The sequence below is a fragment of the Engystomops pustulosus genome, chromosome 3 (genome assembly GCF_040894005.1).
Source record: "Engystomops pustulosus chromosome 3, aEngPut4.maternal, whole genome shotgun sequence".
In the NCBI taxonomy this organism is placed as follows: domain Eukaryota; kingdom Metazoa; phylum Chordata; class Amphibia; order Anura; family Leptodactylidae; genus Engystomops; species Engystomops pustulosus.
Genome location: NC_092413.1, coordinates 234,225,194 through 234,243,932, shown reverse-complemented (window position 1 = coordinate 234,243,932; position 18,739 = coordinate 234,225,194). Strand labels below are relative to the sequence as shown.

General features: G+C 51.3%; 2 protein-coding genes across 5 annotated transcripts in view; both read left to right on the top strand.

The window, feature by feature from the left end:
• LOC140122800 (uncharacterized) overlaps window positions 1-18,739 on the top strand; it is a 119,672-nt gene that overhangs the window by 15,322 nt on the left and 85,611 nt on the right. For 2 of the 3 annotated variants that reach the window (XM_072144002.1, XM_072144000.1), the window contains exon 1: window positions 17,592-17,729. The exons of the other annotated variant lie outside the window; for it this stretch is intronic. The gene's annotated coding sequence lies outside the window, so the exon portion shown is untranslated. Of the gene's footprint in view, window positions 1-17,591; window positions 17,730-18,739 lie in introns of those variants that run through there. 3 annotated transcript variants of the gene reach the window in all.
• Window positions 99-10,918, top strand: LOC140122809 (uncharacterized). 2 transcript variants are annotated; one of them, XM_072144033.1, is made up of 3 exons: window positions 99-238; window positions 6,708-6,758; window positions 8,981-10,918. In XM_072144033.1, the coding sequence occupies exon 3, from the start codon at window positions 9,046-9,048 to the stop codon at window positions 10,285-10,287; it is 1,242 nt and encodes a 413-aa protein (XP_072000134.1). In that variant the 5' UTR covers window positions 99-238; window positions 6,708-6,758; window positions 8,981-9,045; the 3' UTR covers window positions 10,288-10,918. The 2 variants fall into 2 exon arrangements, with proteins under 2 accessions (XP_072000134.1, XP_072000132.1); XM_072144031.1 differs by lacking the exon at window positions 99-238 and adding an exon at window positions 313-440.

Here is an 18,739-nt window from a genome sequence, read left to right as displayed (position 1 = left end):
TAGTCTGAAAGAGACCCGGATGTGTGGATTCCCCTCCCCCATAAATGTCCTTTCCCATACACAGGCTTATACATTAGTGCAGAAGACATCAGATGACCCTGAGGCTCCCAGTAGCCATCTCCAGGAGTCAGGAGGATGGAGTTGGAGCCCAACCACAAAGCTTCCTCCTCACCCCCAGATCCATGAGCAGAGGATCCTAGAACTGACCATGAAGATGACTGCGCTGCTGTCTGGAGAGGTGACACTGCTGGGGATGCTGGGAAATGATCCGGCACTGGGGGGGTCTGGGTGATGACTGTGTCATTGTGTGTGTCAGGTTCCTATAAGGAGTCAGGACATCGCTGTGTATTTCTCCATGGAGGAGCGGGAGTATATAGAGGGACACAAGGATCTATACCAGGACGTCATGATGGAGGACCCCCGGCCCCGCACATCACACGGTAAGAGGAGAATTAGATCCTCTCTCCATATATACAAACACTCACCGGCCACTTTATTAGGTACACCTGTCCAACTTCTCGTTAACACTTAATTTCTAATCAGCCAATCACATGGCGGCAACTCAGTGCATTTAGGCATGTAGACATGGTCAAGACAATCTCCTGCAGTTCTCCCGAGCATCAGTATGGGGAAGAAAGGTGATTTGTGGCCTGTGAACGTGGCATGGTTGTTGGTGCCAGAAGGGCTGGTCTGAGTATTTCAGAAACTGCTGATCTACTGGGATTTTCATGCACAACCATCTCTAGGGTTTACAGAGAATGGTCCGAAAAAGAAAAAACAAGTGAGCGGCAGTTCTGTGGGCGGAAATGCCTTGCTGATGCCAGAGGTCAGAGGAGAATGGGCAGACTGGTTCGAGCTGATAGAAAGGCAACAGTGACTCGAATCGCCACCCGTTACAACCAAGGTAGGCAGAAGAGCATCTCTGAACGCACAGTACGTCCAACTTTGAGGCAGATGGGCTACAGCAGCAGAAGACCACACCGGGTGCCACTCCTTTCAGCCAAGAACAGGAAACTGAGTCTATAATTTGCACAAGCTCCTGGAAATTGGACAGTAGAAGATTGGAAAAACGTTGCCTGGTCTGATGAGTCTCGATTTCTGCTGCGACATTCGGATGGTAGGGTCAGAATTTGGTGTCAACAACATGAAAGCACGGATCCATCCTGCCTTGTATCAGCGGCTCAGGCTGGTGGTGGTGGTGTCATGGATCCATCCTGCCTTGTATCAGCGGCTCAGGCTGGTGGTGGTGGTGGTGTCATGGATCCATCCTGCCTTGTATCAGCGGCTCAGGCTGGTGGTGGTGGTGGTGTCATGGATCCATCCTGCCTTGTATCAGCGGGTCAGGCTGGTGGTGCTGGTGTCATGGATCCATCCTGCCTTGTATCAGCGGCTCAGGCTGGTGGTGGTGGTGTCATGGATCCATCCTGCCTTGTATCAGCGGGTCAGGCTGGTGGTGGTGGTGTCATGGATCCATCCTGCCTTGTATCAGCGGCTCAGGCTGGTGGTGGTGGTGTCATGGATCCATCCTGCCTTGTATCAGCGGCTCAGGCTGGTGGTGGTGTCATGGATCCATCCTGCCTTGTATCAGCGGCTCAGGCTGGTGGTGGTGGTGTCATGGATCCATCCTGCCTTGTATCAGCGGCTCAGGCTGGTGGTGGTGGTGTCATGGATCCATCCTGCCTTGTATCAGCGGCTCAGGCTGGTGGTGGTGGTGTCGTGGATCCATCCTGCCTTGTATCAGTGGGTCAGGCTGGTGGTGCTGGTGTCATGGATCCATCCTGCCTTGTATCAGCGGCTCAGGCTGGTGGTGGTGGTGTCATGGATCCATCCTGCCTTGTATCAGCGGCTCAGGCTGGTGGTGCTGGTGTCATGGATCCATCCTGCCTTGTATCAGCGGCTCAGGCTGGTGGTGGTGGTGGTGTCATGGATCCATCCTGCCTTGTATCAGCGGCTCAGGCTGGTGGTGGTGGTGTCATGGATCCATCCTGCCTTGTATCAGCGGCTCAGGCTGGTGCTGGTGTCATGTATCCATCCTGCCTTGTATCAGCGGCTCAGGCTGGTGCTGGTGGTGTCATGGATCCATCCTGCCTTGTATCAGCGGCTCAGGCTGGTGGTGCTGGTGTCATGGATCCATCCTGCCTTGTATCAGCGGCTCAGGCTGGTGCTGGTGGTGTCCTGGATCCATCCTGCCTTGTATCAGCGGCTCAGGCTGGTGGTGCTGGTGTCATGGATCCCTCCTGCCTTGTATCAGCGGCTCAGGCTGGTGGTGGTGGTGTCATGGATCCATCCTGCCTTGTATCAGCGGCTCAGGCTGGTGGTGGTGGTGTCATGGATCCATCCTGCCTTGTATCAGCGGCTCAGGCTGGTGCTGGTGGTGTCCTGGATCCATCCTGCCTTGTATCAGCGGCTCAGGCTGGTGGTGGTGGTGTCATGGATCCATCCTGCCTTGTATCAGCGGCTCAGGCTGGTGGTGGTGGTGTCATGGATCCATCCTGCCTTGTATCAGCGGCTCAGGCTGGTGGTGGTGGTGTCATGGATCCATCCTGCCTTGTATCAGCGGCTCAGGCTGGTGGTGGTGGTGTCATGGATCCATCCTGCCTTGTATCAGCGGCTCAGGCTGGTGGTGCTGGTGTCATGGATCCATCCTGCCTTGTATCAGCGGGTCAGGCTGGTGGTGGTGGTGTCATGGATCCATCCTGCCTTGTATCAGCGGGTCAGGCTGGTGGTGGTTGTGTCATGGATCCATCCTGCCTTGTATCAGCGGCTCAGGCTGGTGGTGGTGGTGTCATGGATCCATCCTGCCTTGTATCAGCGGCTCAGGCTGGTGGTGGTGGTGTCATGGATCCATCCTGCCTTGTATCAGCGGGTCAGGCTGGTGGTGGTGGTGTCATGGATCCATCCTGCCTTGTATCAGCGGCTCAGGCTGGTGGTGGTGGTGTCATGGATCCATCCTGCCTTGTATCAGCGGCTCAGGCTGGTGGTGGTGGTGTCATGGATCCATCCTGCCTTGTATTAGCGGGTCAGGCTGGTGGTGGTGGTGTCATGGATCCATCCTGCCTTGTATCAGCGGGTCAGGCTGGTGGTGGTGGTGTCATGGATCCATCCTGCCTTGTATCAGCGGGTCAGGCTGGTGGTGCTGGTGTCATGGTGTTGTTGCTGCCCATGCCCATCCCTTTATGAGCACAATGTACCCTGTAACATCTGATGGCTACTATCAGCAGGATAATCCGCCATGTCATAAAGCTGGAATCATCTCAGGCTGGTTTCTTGAACATGACAATAAGGTCACTGGACACAAATGGCCTCCACAGTCACCAGATCTCAATCCAATAGAGCATCTTTGGGATGTGGTGGAACGGGAGATTCGCATCATGGATGTGCAGCCAACAAATCTGCGGCAACTGTGTGATGCCATCATGTCACTATGGAGCAAAATCTCTGAGGAGCTTCCAGCACCTTGTTGTATCTATGCCACGAAGAATTGAGGCAGTTCTGAAGGCAAAAGGGGGTCCAACCCGTTACTAGCATGGTGGACCTAATAAAGTGGCCGGTGAGTGTATATACGACTTGTTCTACATGTCTGGAGGAGAAGGTGAGATCCCCAGGCAGTTCTCCATATACGTCATATACATGTATGTGTCTGGTATTAGCTGTACGTCCAGGGGCTCCGACAGGATCCAGCATCTAGTACACTTACACTATTTGTGGGTAGCATGATGACGTGGAGGTGCGATAAATTACAACAGTAGGCTCACAAGAGGGGGGCAAAGACGCCACCAAAATATCCACAAAAATGTTTTCCTTGGATTTGGTGGTTATAAATGAAATAAAAGCCAAACTCCGTATATCCACCCCCCCCCCTCTCCCCTCCTCTCCCCTCGGGTGGGAAACTCCCGGCAGTGACCTGATGTATGGTGCCAGTGCACGTGTCCTTAATCTCCATTCAGGTTCTAGCATCAGTAACATCTTTTGACGATCTCTTCTAGAAAATCTTATTGACACATTAAATCCCTGTAAATCTCCGAGTAGTGGGGTCTCCATTCTGGGCTTCTCTTATAAATTGACCTAATACAGAAGGAGCACATGTACCTACCTAGTCCTGTCGCGATCCCCGCTGTGCGACAATGTGGTGCAGTATAAGAGGCCTGTAGCTGTAAAGTGATTACTGCCTCCCCAGTGGTCGCATAATCCCTCACTCATCTAAGATTTAGTGCATGAAAATAGTAATAGAACAAAACCTCCTACATAACTATAACATAAATGTATTACTTGAGGACAGCATCAAAGCCCATTTTACTACATACATGCAGCAACGGAATCAAGCTTACTACATAGATAGGTTACCAGAACAAAGATTACTAAATGGATACAGAACTGGAAACAAATTACTACATAAAAACAGCACCAGAACAAAGATTACTGCATAGATACATAACCAGAACCAATGTTACTGAACTGATACTGTAAGAGAACTAAATAGAGACTGCGCCGAACAAGCTTCCTCCTAAGTACATGACCAGAACCAAGCTTCCTCCCGAGTGCAGGGCCGGGACCCAGCTTCCTCCCGAGTGCAGGGCCGGGACCCAGCTTCCTCCCGAGTGCAGGGCCGGGACCCAGCTTCCTCCCGAGTGCAGGGCCGGGACCCAGCTTCCTCCCGAGTGCAGGGCCGGGACCCAGCTTCCTCCCGAGTGCAGGGCCGGGACCCAGCTTCCTCCCGAGTGCAGGGCCGGGACCCAGCTTCCTCCCGAGTGCAGGGCCGGGACCCAGCTTCCTCCCGAGTGCAGGGCCGGGACCCAGCTTCCTCCCGAGTGCAGGGCCGGGACCCAGCTTCCTCCCGAGTGCAGGGCCGGGACCCAGCTTCCTCCCGAGTGCAGGGCCGGGACCCAGCTTCCTCCCGAGTGCAGGGCCGGGACCCAGCTTCCTCCCGAGTGCAGGGCCGGGACCCAGCTTCCTCCCGAGTGCAGGGCCGGGACCCAGCTTCCTCCCGAGTGCAGGGCCGGGACCCAGCTTCCTCCCGAGTGCAGGGCCGGGACCCAGCTTCCTCCCGAGTGCAGGGCCGGGACCCAGCTTCCTCCCGAGTGCAGGGCCGGGACCCAGCTTCCTCCCGAGTGCAGGGCCGGGACCCAGCTTCCTCCCGAGTGCAGGGCCGGGACCCAGCTTCCTCCCGAGTGCAGGGCCGGGACCCAGCTTCCTCCCGAGTGCAGGGCCGGGACCCAGCTTCCTCCCGAGTGCAGGGCCGGGACCCAGCTTCCTCCCGAGTGCAGGGCCGGGACCCAGCTTCCTCCCGAGTGCAGGGCCGGGACCCAGCTTCCTCCCGAGTGCAGGGCCGGGACCCAGCTTCCTCCCGAGTGCAGGGCCGGGACCCAGCTTCCTCCCGAGTGCAGGGCCGGGACCCAGCTTCCTCCCGAGTGCAGGGCCGGGACCCAGCTTCCTCCCGAGTGCAGGGCCGGGACCCAGCTTCCTCCCGAGTGCAGGGCCGGGACCCAGCTTCCTCCCGAGTGCAGGGCCGGGACCCAGCTTCCTCCCGAGTGCAGGGCCGGGACCCAGCTTCCTCCCGAGTGCAGGGCCGGGACCCAGCTTCCTCCCGAGTGCAGGGCCGGGACCCAGCTTCCTCCCGAGTGCAGGGCCGGGACCCAGCTTCCTCCCGAGTGCAGGGCCGGGACCCAGCTTCCTCCCGAGTGCAGGGCCGGGACCCAGCTTCCTCCCGAGTGCAGGGCCGGGACCCAGCTTCCTCCCGAGTGCAGGGCCGGGACCCAGCTTCCTCCCGAGTGCAGGGCCGGGACCCAGCTTCCTCCCGAGTGCAGGGCCGGGACCCAGCTTCCTCCCGAGTGCAGGGCCGGGACCCAGCTTCCTCCCGAGTGCAGGGCCGGGACCCAGCTTCCTCCCGAGTGCAGGGCCGGGACCCAGCTTCCTCCCGAGTGCAGGGCCGGGACCCAGCTTCCTCCCCTGTGAGCTCATGGGTAATACCAGCACTTACTATAAATCTGGTAACAGATGACGTCTGTAGGATTTCTGTTTGTCTCATATAGTCAGTGTAGTCACAGGCCACCTCTTGGCATCGTCTTCCCTCTGGAGCGTTGCAGATGACACTTCGTCAATGGACCTTGGTGTCCTTTGACCCGTCCCAGGTCATCACACATCACCAAAACTGCCATCTCCCAGTGTGCACGGGCATCCGTTGAGAGGGATGTGAAGCAGTGAACTCCAAATTAGTTCACTCCATCCAGAGGTAGCGCAAAACTGAGTCTCTGGGGCTCATTCCCCCTATTATGGTGGGGCCATCGACAGTCACAAAATCTTCCCCCACCACTCCCCTCCATAGTGGCCCTGTCCATACAACAAAGGCTTTGTAGACACAAAACCGATCTCTTGTCTTCTAAAGCTTCTAAACATTTTCCTGAGGTTCATGATGGCTTCTTTTTCAAGAGGGGATTGACCTCAGAAACTACCATTCCTATTCCCAAATCTGACAAACTGTCCATATGTTACGGATAGAAACATCCAATTCATCCATGCTCCATGATTCACAGGAAGCTATTGAACTTGTATATTTCCTCAAACATAGCTAAAATAGTTTCCAGTGTAAAAGTGACCGGCAGACCCAATGCAGAACCACTTTTTTGCTGAATTTTTGTGAGGAACTGCCCATTGGGATTTTGAGTCTGAGCCGTTCTGAGAGCTACTCATTTTCATTTGCTTCTTAACAGAGTCTGAAGTCTTGTCTGAAGATTCACAGTCCAGTCCATATTCCATCTCTGGTAAGTGTCTCCTGACCTCTGTCATGTATCATCAGTACCATGCACCCCCCTCCCCCTCCATAACCCTCTACCTCCAGGATATGGAGAACAGATGGGGCTGAGCACCTCATTTCATTAATTTCCCACACCCCACAATCTTCCCATTTCTGAAGGAATATGGTAATTTCTTGAAGATAATGGATCATCAATCCCTTTAACATATATGTTGTACCCCTATTAGCTAGAATGGGGTACACACCAGAACCAGAAGCTCCTTCTATAGGTGGTATCTCATCCATATCGATCACATTTTGTGCACCTCGTGAGAGGATGACATGAGGAAGTAAGTGTCAGAGAATTGAGCAGTCACAGAATGTTTTGGACATTTCTGGTCTGGGTACCTAAGCTCTGCACACCGGATAATAATCTGATAAAGCTTTCTACAATCTTTTACAAAGATGCCCCCGGGGGGGCTGTATAATCTCCATTATCTGTGGGCCATTGCTAGATGGAGACTCTCAATTGTCAGAATGTATGACAACTTCTCCTCTGCTAACAATGAACCCAAATGGGACCTTAATCTTCTGCCTAGTAGATTGTGTGGTACAATTCACCGGTAACATAGTTTGGCTAGTTCAGGGTGTCTGGGTTTTTTCTCACACACTGGCGCTGAGGTGGCTGGTTGGGCGCTGAGGTGGGTGATTGGGTGCTGAGGTGGCTGGTTGGGCGCTGAGGTGGCTGGTTGGGCGCTGAGGTGGCTGGTTGGGCGCTGAGGTGGCTGGTTGGGCGCTGAGGTGGATGGTTGGGCGCTGAGGTGGATGGTTGGGCGCTGAGGTTGATCTTGCCATAATTCTGGCACAACACAATCTGCCAACTCCACATGTGCCGCATATCAGATATTGTGGCTCCTGACATGGCTTCCAGTTCTCACAATGTGAACACATGTATTAAGGACTTGCTGTCCCATAAGAGAAGTCACTTCCATTGTGGACAAGAAGGGACACCTCTGTAATCCGAGTGATGAGACTGTTTGGTCTCTGTAGCATTTTGTGGAACAGCAGGGACATGGTAAGAATTGAGAACTTGCAGTGACATGTCAGGTCATAAAATGTGTCCTTATGAAAGCGAAACAATGGAGGCAAAAGCGAGGAGCCATATTTGTTATACAAATGTGATGGGGGCCAGGCCAGAACGCATGTCGCCAGTACTGTCACTCTATGATCGTCTGGTGAGAAGTTCTGATCTGCCATTGGTTTAGGAATATCCAAGGACTCTACTCAAGAAGAGGGAAAATCGTAACCTACCGGGGCGGGCAGGTAGTGTCCACAAAGGGGGTTAAATGCCCAAGTGAGACTTGTTATTCTCTGTTGTCTTTTGGGGAGAGCGGTAACGGCTTGTCCACTCTTCTCCCAGTGGCACAGCACAAGACCTGGTCACTTACACATGGATTCTGCTCACTTGCTTGTCCACTGTTCATGAATGTCAAAATCCATCCTGATAATCCAACCAGGGACAGTTACTCATTGATCCAGGCACCGAATAGAAGTTCCCCCGGTTTATCATGGATTCTGATGGTAGATTTCCTTTTAAGGCAAGTTTATATCTGAATCTACCTTGGGCAGCTCTAGTCTATTGCTCCCTGAACCCTCACGTCCATGTTCCTGGTCTAACCTTATACCTTGTACGCTACCTGGGCTGCTTTCTAGCCTTATCAACCTACCCCGTCCAATGAGAAGCTGGTGGTAATTGTACCGGGTGACTGGGGCTGGTGATGGGGGTCTCCGGACTATTACACAATGCTGGACTTGTCCTTCTTGTTCATCCAGGGGGCGTCTGTGAGCTGACCGAGTGTTCCCCTGGGGGAGGGGATGTCACAACGTGTCATATGAAGTTTGATCATAACTCTAGATATCATTTCTTGATGATATGAAGATGTTGTGCGGTGATGTTGTGGCTGATTATAGACTTGTGGGAAGTGAAGACGTTCTACACGAGAGCAGTAGGAGCGTCAGGACTCCTCAGCCCCGGATCACTGCTGTAAATAAACGTCAGCCATGATATCCGAGGCTTGATCACACTTCATGCTAATGTTGTAGAGAATAGTGAAGATGTGACTGAGCCGGAGACACGATCTGCCCACCACAAGCTCTAGGAAGTAGACAGCGACTTACAATATAAGAACATTGGGTCACATAGGAACGTGGCAAATGTATCAACACTTGTTTGTTTTCTCATTCCAACAGAAAATCCCAATGATAAATGTGGAGAAGATGTTATAGTAGTTGTGAAAGTAGAAGATGAAGATCTCATGGAGGACTCTGCGGGAGAATATTATAACAACGAACCTCTGGGACCTCTCAATATGGATCCTTCATATGAATTTCCTATGTATGAGGAATCTTCTCCTGACCCGTCACACATTGTCACCACAAGTGCAGGGCAGGAAGGGGGTAAGAAGCTTCAATGCGGAGAATGTGGACTACAGTTTACCAAAAGATCAATTCTTAAAACACACAGAAGAACCCACACAGGAGAGAAGCCATATTCATGTTCAGAATGTGGGAAAGGTTTTACTCAGAAAGCAGATCTCGTGTCACATGAGATAATTCACTCGGGGGAGAAGCCATATCCATGTCCAGAGTGTGGCAAATGTTTTGCAGACAGATCAAGTGTTTACATACACCAGAGAATTCACACAGGAGAGAAACCATTCCAATGCTTAGATTGTGGGAAAAGCTTTACATATAAATCAGGTTTTATTAAACATCAGCGGAGTCACACAGGAGAGAAACCATACCAATGCTCCGAATGTGGAAAGTGCTTCATAAGTAAATCCGATCTTGTGAGACATCAGAGAATTCACACAGGGGAGAAGCCGTATCCATGTCCAGAATGTGGGAAAAGTTTTATAAGCAAATCAGATCTTGCCACACATGAAAGAATTCACACAGGGGAGAAGCCGTATCCATGTTCTGTGTGTGAAAAATGTTTTTGTACCAAAACAAAACTGAAAAACCATCAGAGAATTCACACGGGAGAGAAGCCATTTAAATGTTCAGAATGTGGAAAGTGTTTTACTGATAATGCAAATCTGGTTACACATAAGAGAATTCACATAGGACAGAAACCGTATTCATGTTCAGAATGTGGAGACCGCTTTCTGTATAAATATGAATTTGTTATGCATCAGAAAAGTCACAGCGGAGAGACGCCGAGTGCGTGTCCTGAATGTGGGAAGTTGTTTATATGTAAATCAGATCTTGATAAACACATGAGAATTCACACAGGAGAGAAGCCACATTTATGTTCAGAATGCGGAAAATGTTTTACAAATCGATCAGATCTTGTGAGACATCGGAGAATTCACACAGGGGAGAAGCCTTATGTGTGTTCAGAATGTGGCAAATGTTTTGCAGATAATTCAAATCTGGTCATACATCAGAGGATTCACACTGGAGAGAAGCCGTATTCATGTTCACAATGTGATAAGAGCTTTGCTACAAAAAGTAGTTTTTCTTATCATCAGAGAATTCACACAGAAGAAAAGTAGTATTGGAGCTGAACGAGTAGAAATTCATCAGCAGCTCATCCCGAGTAGAAGCCGCATTCCTGTTTGAAAAGTAGAAAATCCTGTATCTAGGAAGAAAAATGTATTCGACGCATCAGTTTAATCACAGACAATGAGACCAATTGCCCAATTTAATAAAAGACCGATGAGAGGGTTTAGATTTGGCTGCAATCGACCCGGATCGGCAAGACCCACAAATCCAATTTCCTTTGTGTCAGCAATGAGCGGGTCCATGGAGGAGAAGTCTTGTGGATGGATGGAAGGAAGAAGAGAAGAGCCTCGATCACTAGCGATTGTCCCCGGCAGCTTCTTATTCCTGGTGTCACACGTTCCCCGCAGGAGAGGAAGGACTCAGCGAGGAGATTGTTCCACCATCTGGGCCCTACATCTGATCTTCACTCACACAAGATACAAAGATAAAGCTACAATGTCTCTAGTTTAATGAATAAATAAAATATCTTGAATATACAATTTCCTTCCGTCTCTTCTTAATTTTCTGCCTTTTATCTTAAAAATATCCAGAAAATATTTTACATAAAACCTTGTTCACGCTTTTGCCTTGTTCACGCTTTTGCCTTGTTCACGCTTTTGCCTTGTTCACGCTTTTGCCTTGTTCACGCTTTTGCCCTGTTCACGCTTTTGCCCTGTTCACGCTTTTGCCCTGTTCACGCTTTTGCCTTGTTCACGCTTTTGCCCTGTTCACGCTTTTGCCCTGTTCACGCTTTTGCCCTGTTCACGCTTTTGCCCTGTTCACGCTTTTGCCCTGTTCACGCTTTTGCCCTGTTCACGCTTTTGCCCTGTTCACGCTTTTGCCCTGTTCACGCTTTTGCCCTGTTCACGCTTTTGCCCTGTTCACGCTTTTGCCCTGTTCACGCTTTTGCCCTGTTCACGCTTTTGCCCTGTTCACGCTTTTGCCCTGTTCACGCTTTTGCCCTGTTCACGCTTTTGCCCTGTTCACGCTTTTGCCCTGTTCACGCTTTTGCCTTACAACTCTGTACTTCACCTTGGCCGCTACCGTGGACAAAGTCATGCCTGTGGAGCAACCTGGTGGTACCACGCTGCAGCAAGTCCAACACGCTTTGTGGAGGGCTCTGGTGAAAACCGGTTACCACTCAGACTTCACTTCCAAGTATCGGCTCAAGTCATTGTCCACGGTGGTCAAGTGGGTCCACTACCCCTGGTGCCTGCCAGTAAGATTACGCCATGGATCCCGCCAAGGTTCCGCAACCTGACCTGGCTGATCTTACCATCATTATGGCTCAACCGTCTCAACAGCTCTGTTCAAGGTCAGCAATTTGAACCAGTCACCGCCATGTTGCAGCAGTTATCTACCCAGCACCAGCGTGCGGTACCTCCCGTTTCCACAGCTGCATTGTCTACTCCTGAACCCAGGCTGCATCTTTCCATGCCCTCCAAGCCTGACGGTGAAGCCAAGTTATGAAGGGGCTTCATTACCCAGTGCTGCTTACATATCAAACTGATCCCTTCCTACTTCGCCACAGAAAGGGCTAAAGTGGCTTTCGTGATCAGCCTTCTTTCTAGCAAAGCCCTGGCATGGGCTACCCCCCACTGGGACAGAAACGATCTAGTTCTAGCTACTCTCATCATGTTCCTCACTGAATTCCGGTCTGTCTTTGTACTTCTTCTTGCCCGCCACCATGGACAAAGTCACACCTGTGGATCGACCTGGTGGTATCGCACGGCAGCAAGTCCAACCCGCTTTGCGGTGGGCTCTGGTAAAAACCCGGTACCACTTTGACTCCACTCCCTGGTGTCAGATTATGCCATCAGCTGCGGTGGTTCTGTGGGTCCACTACCCCTGGTGCCTGACAGATCCCTGCAAACATCATGATAAGGTTTATTCTGTATTGAACAGGGATAAGAAGAGCTTTGCTGACTATAATTGACTGCATTATGGATTCTAGTAGGCAATGAACTTAAAGATGACCTGTCAGGGCAATTTTGGACACTAAACCACCCATTAGTCCTAACGGACCAGTGGTCTAGTGTCCCAAATTAAGTCCCTAAGTGGGCGCTAATATATAAAAAACATTTATACTTCCCTTGTTCAAGTGCCCCATGTGCAGTGAAGCCGATGTACTACAGTTATGGCGCTTGTGTGATGAACCAGCGGTGTAGTGCTCTGGCTTCACTGAAGAACTACGCAGGTGCGGGGAGCACAAGAGATGGGTCCGATGCACCTTATCGGACTCATCTCTAGGTAAGTATAAAGTTTTTTATTTTTGATAGCAGCCACAGAGGGACTTGGTAAAAGAGCGATTTGGGACACTAAACCATCCAAAGCACGGGAAAGGGCATGAGCCTTGACATTCTTGTCAGCCGGGCGAAAATGGATCAGCAGGTTGAAGCGGGAGAAAAACAATGACCACCGGGCTTGCTTAGGATTCAGGCACTGGGCTCTCTGGAGGTACAGTAAGTTCTTGTGATCAGTGTACACACTAATGGGATGGAGAGCTCCTTCCAGAAGATACTGCCATTCTTCCAGAGGAAGCTTGATGGCCAACAGATCTCTGTCTCCAATCGAAAAATTTCTCTCAGCTGGAGAAAAGCTCTTGGAAAAGAAGTCACAAGTGAAAGTTCGGCCCTTGGGCCCTTTCTGGGTGAGCACTGCTCCAGAACGTATCTACCTCAAGATGAAAGGGTTAATTCATGTCAGGCCTAGTACTGGAGCCGAGGCAAAAGCGGACTTGAACTTGGAGAAGGCCTCTTCAGCTGTAGGAGACCAGGTACGTGGATTGGCACCCTTCTTGGCGAGTGCCACGATGGGAGACACCAGAGTGGAGAAATGCAGAATAAACTGCCGGTAATAGTTTGCAAAACCCAGGAGCTTCTGTACGGCTCAAAGGCCTTCTGGGCGTTGCCACTGAAGAACTGCAGACAGTATTGCAAGGTCTCTGTCGGAAATTATGTAACCGAGGAATGGAAGGCTGTGCTGGTGAAACGCATTTTCCCAGCTTGGCATAGAGATGGCACAAAGTCGACCAAGAACTTGATGTTTATGTGTCTGGTGGGAATCAAGGTCCGGAGAGTACACCCAGATGTCATCTAGGTAGATCACGACACCCGTATAGAGATGGTCCCGGAAAATGTCAATGACAAACTCCTGAAAGACAGCAGGAGCATTACACAGTCCAAAGGGCATCACTAAGTATTCAAGGTGCCTGTCATGGGTATTAAATGCCATCTTCCACTCGTCACCTTTGCAGATCCAGATAAGATTGTGAGCACCACGGAGATCCAGCTTGGAGAACACCCTGGAACCGCGCATAGGCGATCAAAGAGTTCTGTAATCAATGGCAGAGGGTAGCGATTTTTAACCGTGATCTTGTTCACCCCATGATAGTCTATACAGAGAGGTAAGGAGCCGTCCTTCTGGGTGACAAAGAAGAAACCTGTACCAGCCAGTGAGGAGGACTTGCGTATGAAACCTCTCTGCGTGTTCTCCTTGATGTATTTTGACATGGTAGGCTAGACCCGACCTCTGGGAAGAGTGGCACCCAGAAGGAGATCCACAGGGCAATCATAGGGACAATGCGGTGGCAAAGTCTCCGCTTGTCCCGGTAACAAGCTGCAAGACACAGAAGAGATTGGCATTCAGGGCTCCAACGCAGGATCTCAAAAGTCTTCCAATTGAGGACCAGCATGGAGTTGACGCCAAGGAAGACCCAGAAGAAGAGCTGGCAGGATATAGAACGCCAGTCTTTCTTGTGTAGGACTCCAACTTGAAAACAGGTTCCGTGTGGTACCAGACCGGAAAGAAGCTGTCCGCTTACTGAAGAAATAACTAGGGGTGACTTGAGGGGAACCACCGGAATGAGTTGCTGGGAGACCAGAGCAGCATCCACAAAGTTCCTTGCGGAACCAGAGTCTAGGAATGCTGAGACCTGCATGGGAGAGCCAGTACCGACACTGAGGAGCACTGGAACAGTCAGGCGTGGAGAAGCTGAATTCACACCTAAGGACACTTCTCCCAGAAGCCCTAGGTGATTCAACTCTTTAGCTCATTCCAAGAAGCGCTCGTCTATCCGAGTGGCCAGGGTGATAAGACCACTCAGAGTAGCCGGCAGCTCACGGGGGCCAATGCATCTTTAACCCGTGAAGACAGTCCTTTTTTAAAGGTCCCAGATAAGGCTACGTCATTCCAGGAGGGCTCAGACGCCAAGGTGAGGAACTTGACAGCGTATTCACCCACAGATGAGTCTCCTTGGCGTAGGTTCAGTAGCGCTGTTTCTGCAGAGGAGGCTTGTGCGGGTTCCTCAAACACAGACTGGAATTCAGCCAGGAAGGTAGTATGGGTGGCCGTAACTGGATTGTTCCTGTCCCACAGGAGTAGCCCAGGCCAGGGTCTTCCCGGAGAGGAGGCTGAGGAGGAATGCCACCTTGGAGCACTCTGTGACAAACTGAGATGGCATTAACTCTATATGCAGCAAGCACCGTGTGGTGAATCCTCTGCACAGTTTGGATCTCCATCGTATTTATCAGGCATAGATAGTCTTAGTCTAGGTTCTGGTGCCGGTGGACAAGCCGGGATGACAGGAGAAGTCGCAGGGGCAGTCATGGGAACTGCCACAGGAGAAGTCACAGGAGCCTGATGCTGAGGCCGAGAGTCAAGCAGCTGTTGAAGGGCGGTAGCAACTTGGCCTAGAAGTTCTCCTTGCGACACAATCTGCTGAGACTGCCGGGCGACAATACCGGAAAGTCCAGCTAGTATCTGACGTGGCTCCTTGGTGGGGTACATGGCCGGATCTTACTGTCAGGGTTTTGAGTCTGTGGACCCACTGGACCACCGAGGGAGATGGTACTAGGCGACACCTGGGACTGGAGTCTAAGTGGGTACCACCAGGTCGTTCCACAGGTGCGACTAGCCCGCGGTGGCAGCCATGGTAGCCATACAGTCAGTACCCAGGGTGACAGCGGGAGAACAGCACAGGAAGGAACACTAGGACTCACGTCAGGAACACAGGAGCTGGCACACGGAACAGGAATGCAGGAGCAGGATCAAGGGAACACAGGAGGAGGAACTGGCACGCAGGATACATGGGAACAAAGGGGGAGGAACTGGAAAGCAGGAGACACAGGAAGGCTGTGGGGAATGATGGGAGCGACTGGATTAAATACAGACCTGGAAGTGGCAAGCGCCAATCACCTGTGTGCTGGCCCTTTAAATCTCTGAGCACTGTCGCACACGCCCTAGGGAGCGGGGATGAGCGGGGCCTAGTCCGGATGGGAGCAGGAGAATGGAGAGGTAAGTCCAGAGCCAGGGCAGCAGGGCCAGCTATCCATGACATGGATCCCGGAGGTGCCCGTGACATGTAAATCGCTATTAAAATAATTTATAATACTTCATGCTAGACACTGTACAGTATACAGGGGGGACATATTCTATAATCCAGACATAAATGAGTGTCTCTAATATTTTTCATTTGGTGAGGGCGGTTTATGCTACAACTGAGATACATTGTATATATTTTTTGAGGAGGAGCTTTATGTACTAAATTGTGCATCTCTCTAGCGCAAGGGACCTGAGAGCGAGGATTTGTCACCGTTATCTTTGTTTTCTTCTGGGGAAACATTTGCATTTGAGGAAACCTGGTATCAGGCCCGATATGTGGTATCCTGCCGCAGCAAGTACAACCCGCTTTGCTGCGGGCTCTGGTGAATACTGGGTGCCACTTAGACTCCGCTCCCAGGTGTCGGCTTATGTCATTGTTGGCGTAGGATTTAGGACATCCCCTTTTAGTGTGCATTGGCTGCGTGTTTCTAATCAATAAGCATGTGTGCACATCGTAAGAAATAATTCAGACAACATTTGCTCTTGCCCCGGGCAGGTTGGCACTGCGTAAGCTTTATTTGGTTTCACAAGTCTATATAGAAATTAGGAAGAAGTAGAAGGGGGCGGAGAATTCCCAGCTCGTGTGGTCTCTTGATTGGAGAACTTCCTTGATGTCAGGATAATGCATTTCTGAAATTCTTTAGCTTTGATTGTTTTGGTTATGATCACGATGCCGGCGCCATCTTATAATGAAGTCTCTGTTACAATGCTTTTAGGAAAATAAGACAAGTAGAAATGACAGGGTTTGATCTATCAGCGAGGTTTACCTTAACATCATAACTGGCGGTGGTTCAGTGGGTCGTCCACCTCCGAGCCGCTCACCTGTCTTTGTTTCATGTGTTTTTCACTTGTTTTTTGGACTGTTATAGTCCGCTTGTATTATTATGGGACACTTATGTTTGTTCCTCTGGTAGTGTGCAGCTCTGCCTGTTCTTCGGATTTCGTGGAGCCCCTCCCTGTTATTTGGATAATTTGCTCATCTCCCTCATGGCCGATGTTGTGACCTGCATTGTTTCAATGATAATGGGTCGTGGACACACCAATACCTTCATTGTGGATAATTCCTAAATTATACGAGTGTTTGGGACGTTTGGTAGAAGACATTGAGCTTGGATTGATCATTGATGGACTGGTGCGGGGTGGTCAGTAGTCACGGCCCCCTCTACCCCCTCGTTACTTGTCAGTCATTGACTGTTCTCGATTCTTTATTTGATACGGACACTGACAAAACACACGGCGGAGCTTTGCTTTATGGTTCTCCTTCTCTTCTTGTGTCCTATATTACGGTTTGCCTTGTGCCGTAGATGAGGATTGCGGGTTTTCCCGTCAGTATTGAGGCAGATATATATATACACGTCTTTCTTGGGCGGTGATTATTCGTGGTGCTGGCGGCCGCTGCTCGGTGATTCCTTTGTTACTTTTTCAGTTGCTCCTGTCATTGCTTTACCTGTATAATAGATCAATCTATATCCAGGGATCCAAATCCTTCTATTCTCTCCTGTCACTGCTGAGCTCCGCCCCTTGTACTGGTCACATGGTGGTGACATCATCACAGGTCCTTCAGCCTCTCCTCTCACTGCTGAGCTCCGCCCCCTGTACTGGTCACAAGGTGGTGACATCATCACAGGTCCTTCAGCCTCTCCTGTCACTGCTGAGCTCCGCCCCCTGTACTGGTCACATGGTGGTGACATCATCACAGGTCCTTCTGCCTCTCCCCTCACTGCTGAGCTTCGCCCCCTGTACTGGTCACATGGTGGTGACATCATCACAGGTCCTTCAGCCTCGCCTATCACTGCTTAGCTCCGCCCCCATGTACTGGTCACATGTTGGTGACATCATCACAGGTCCTTCAGCCTCTCCTCTCACTGCTGAGCTCCGCCCCCTGTACTGGTCACTTGGTGGTGACATCATCACAGGTCCTTCAGCTGTTGCTGTGCAGGTCCTGGTGGGTGGTCGGGGCTGTTGTCTCTCTGTTATCAGCCATTATCAGAGGATATATATATACACATATACAGCACTTGCTGCCGGCGCCACTCACACTCACACCTGCCCCCAGTGACCCCGCTATAAGGTAAGAAGACACCGGGGGAGGGGATATTATACACCGGGGAGGGGCTGGAGGATATTATACACCGGGGAGGGGCTGGAGGGGGAGGATATTATACACCGGGGAGGGGCTGGAGGGGGAGGATATTATACACCGGGGAGGGGCTGGAGGGGGAGGATATTATACACCGGGGAGGGGCTGGAGGATATTATACACCGGGGAGGGGGGAGGATATTATACACCGGGGAGGGGCTGGAGGATATTATACACCGGGGAGGGGCTGGAGGATATTATACACCGGGGAGGGGCTGGAGGATATTATACACCGGGGAGGGGCTGGAGGATATTATACACCGGGGAGGGGCTGGAGGATATTATACACCGGGGAGGGGCTGGAGGATATTATACACCGGGGAGGAGCTGGAGGATATTATACACCGGGGAGGGGCTGGAGGATATTATACACCGGGGAGGGGCTGGAGGATATTATACACCGGGGTGGGGGGAGGATATTATACACAGGGGAGGGGCTGGAGGGGGAGGCTCGCTAGCTCCACTTCGGGGAGGGTATTCAGGGGGCGCTGGGGCATTTTGTTTGTGTACATTCCTTTGTGTTCTGGCATCCAATAGTATTAGACTTCCGGGGTCGGGACACCCAGTAGCAGCGGCCGCCGCCTGTGTACTTACACCCCATGTGATTCTCTATATGAGGGTCCGGTGAGTGAATCCTCAGTGAGGACTGAGCGTCTCCTCTGTGTTACTCCGCTCCAGCGCTGGAAACAAAGACTCATATAATCCGGAAGTCGCCTACAAACCGGACGGACGGGGGCCAAAGCCTCGGGGATCCGCACATCCTTCTGGTCGTCCTTAATAATCCATTCTCAGATCGCGTTAAGGAGTTCATAGACGGAGACGACGTTTCTTATAAATTGCAGAACAATTTGTGGTCCCTCCTCCTCAATGTAACGTCCCGAAGCCGCGGTCACATGTTCTCCTCATGAATCAATCATCAAAAAGTCACTAAAACAGAAATG

What these genes read in the sequence shown, in the direction of transcription:
- LOC140122809 (XM_072144031.1), top strand. Translation starts at nt 356, where the DNA reads ATGGAGGAGCGGGAGTATATAGAGGGACACAAGGATCTATACCAGGAC. An exon ending in CCGGCCCCGCACATCACACG is followed by an intron (nt 441 to 6,707) that starts GTAAGAGGAGAA and finishes GCTTCTTAACAG; the next exon opens with AGTCTGAAGTCTTGTCTGAA. An exon ending in CAGTCCATATTCCATCTCTG is followed by an intron (nt 6,759 to 8,980) that starts GTAAGTGTCTCC and finishes TCATTCCAACAG; the next exon opens with AAAATCCCAATGATAAATGT.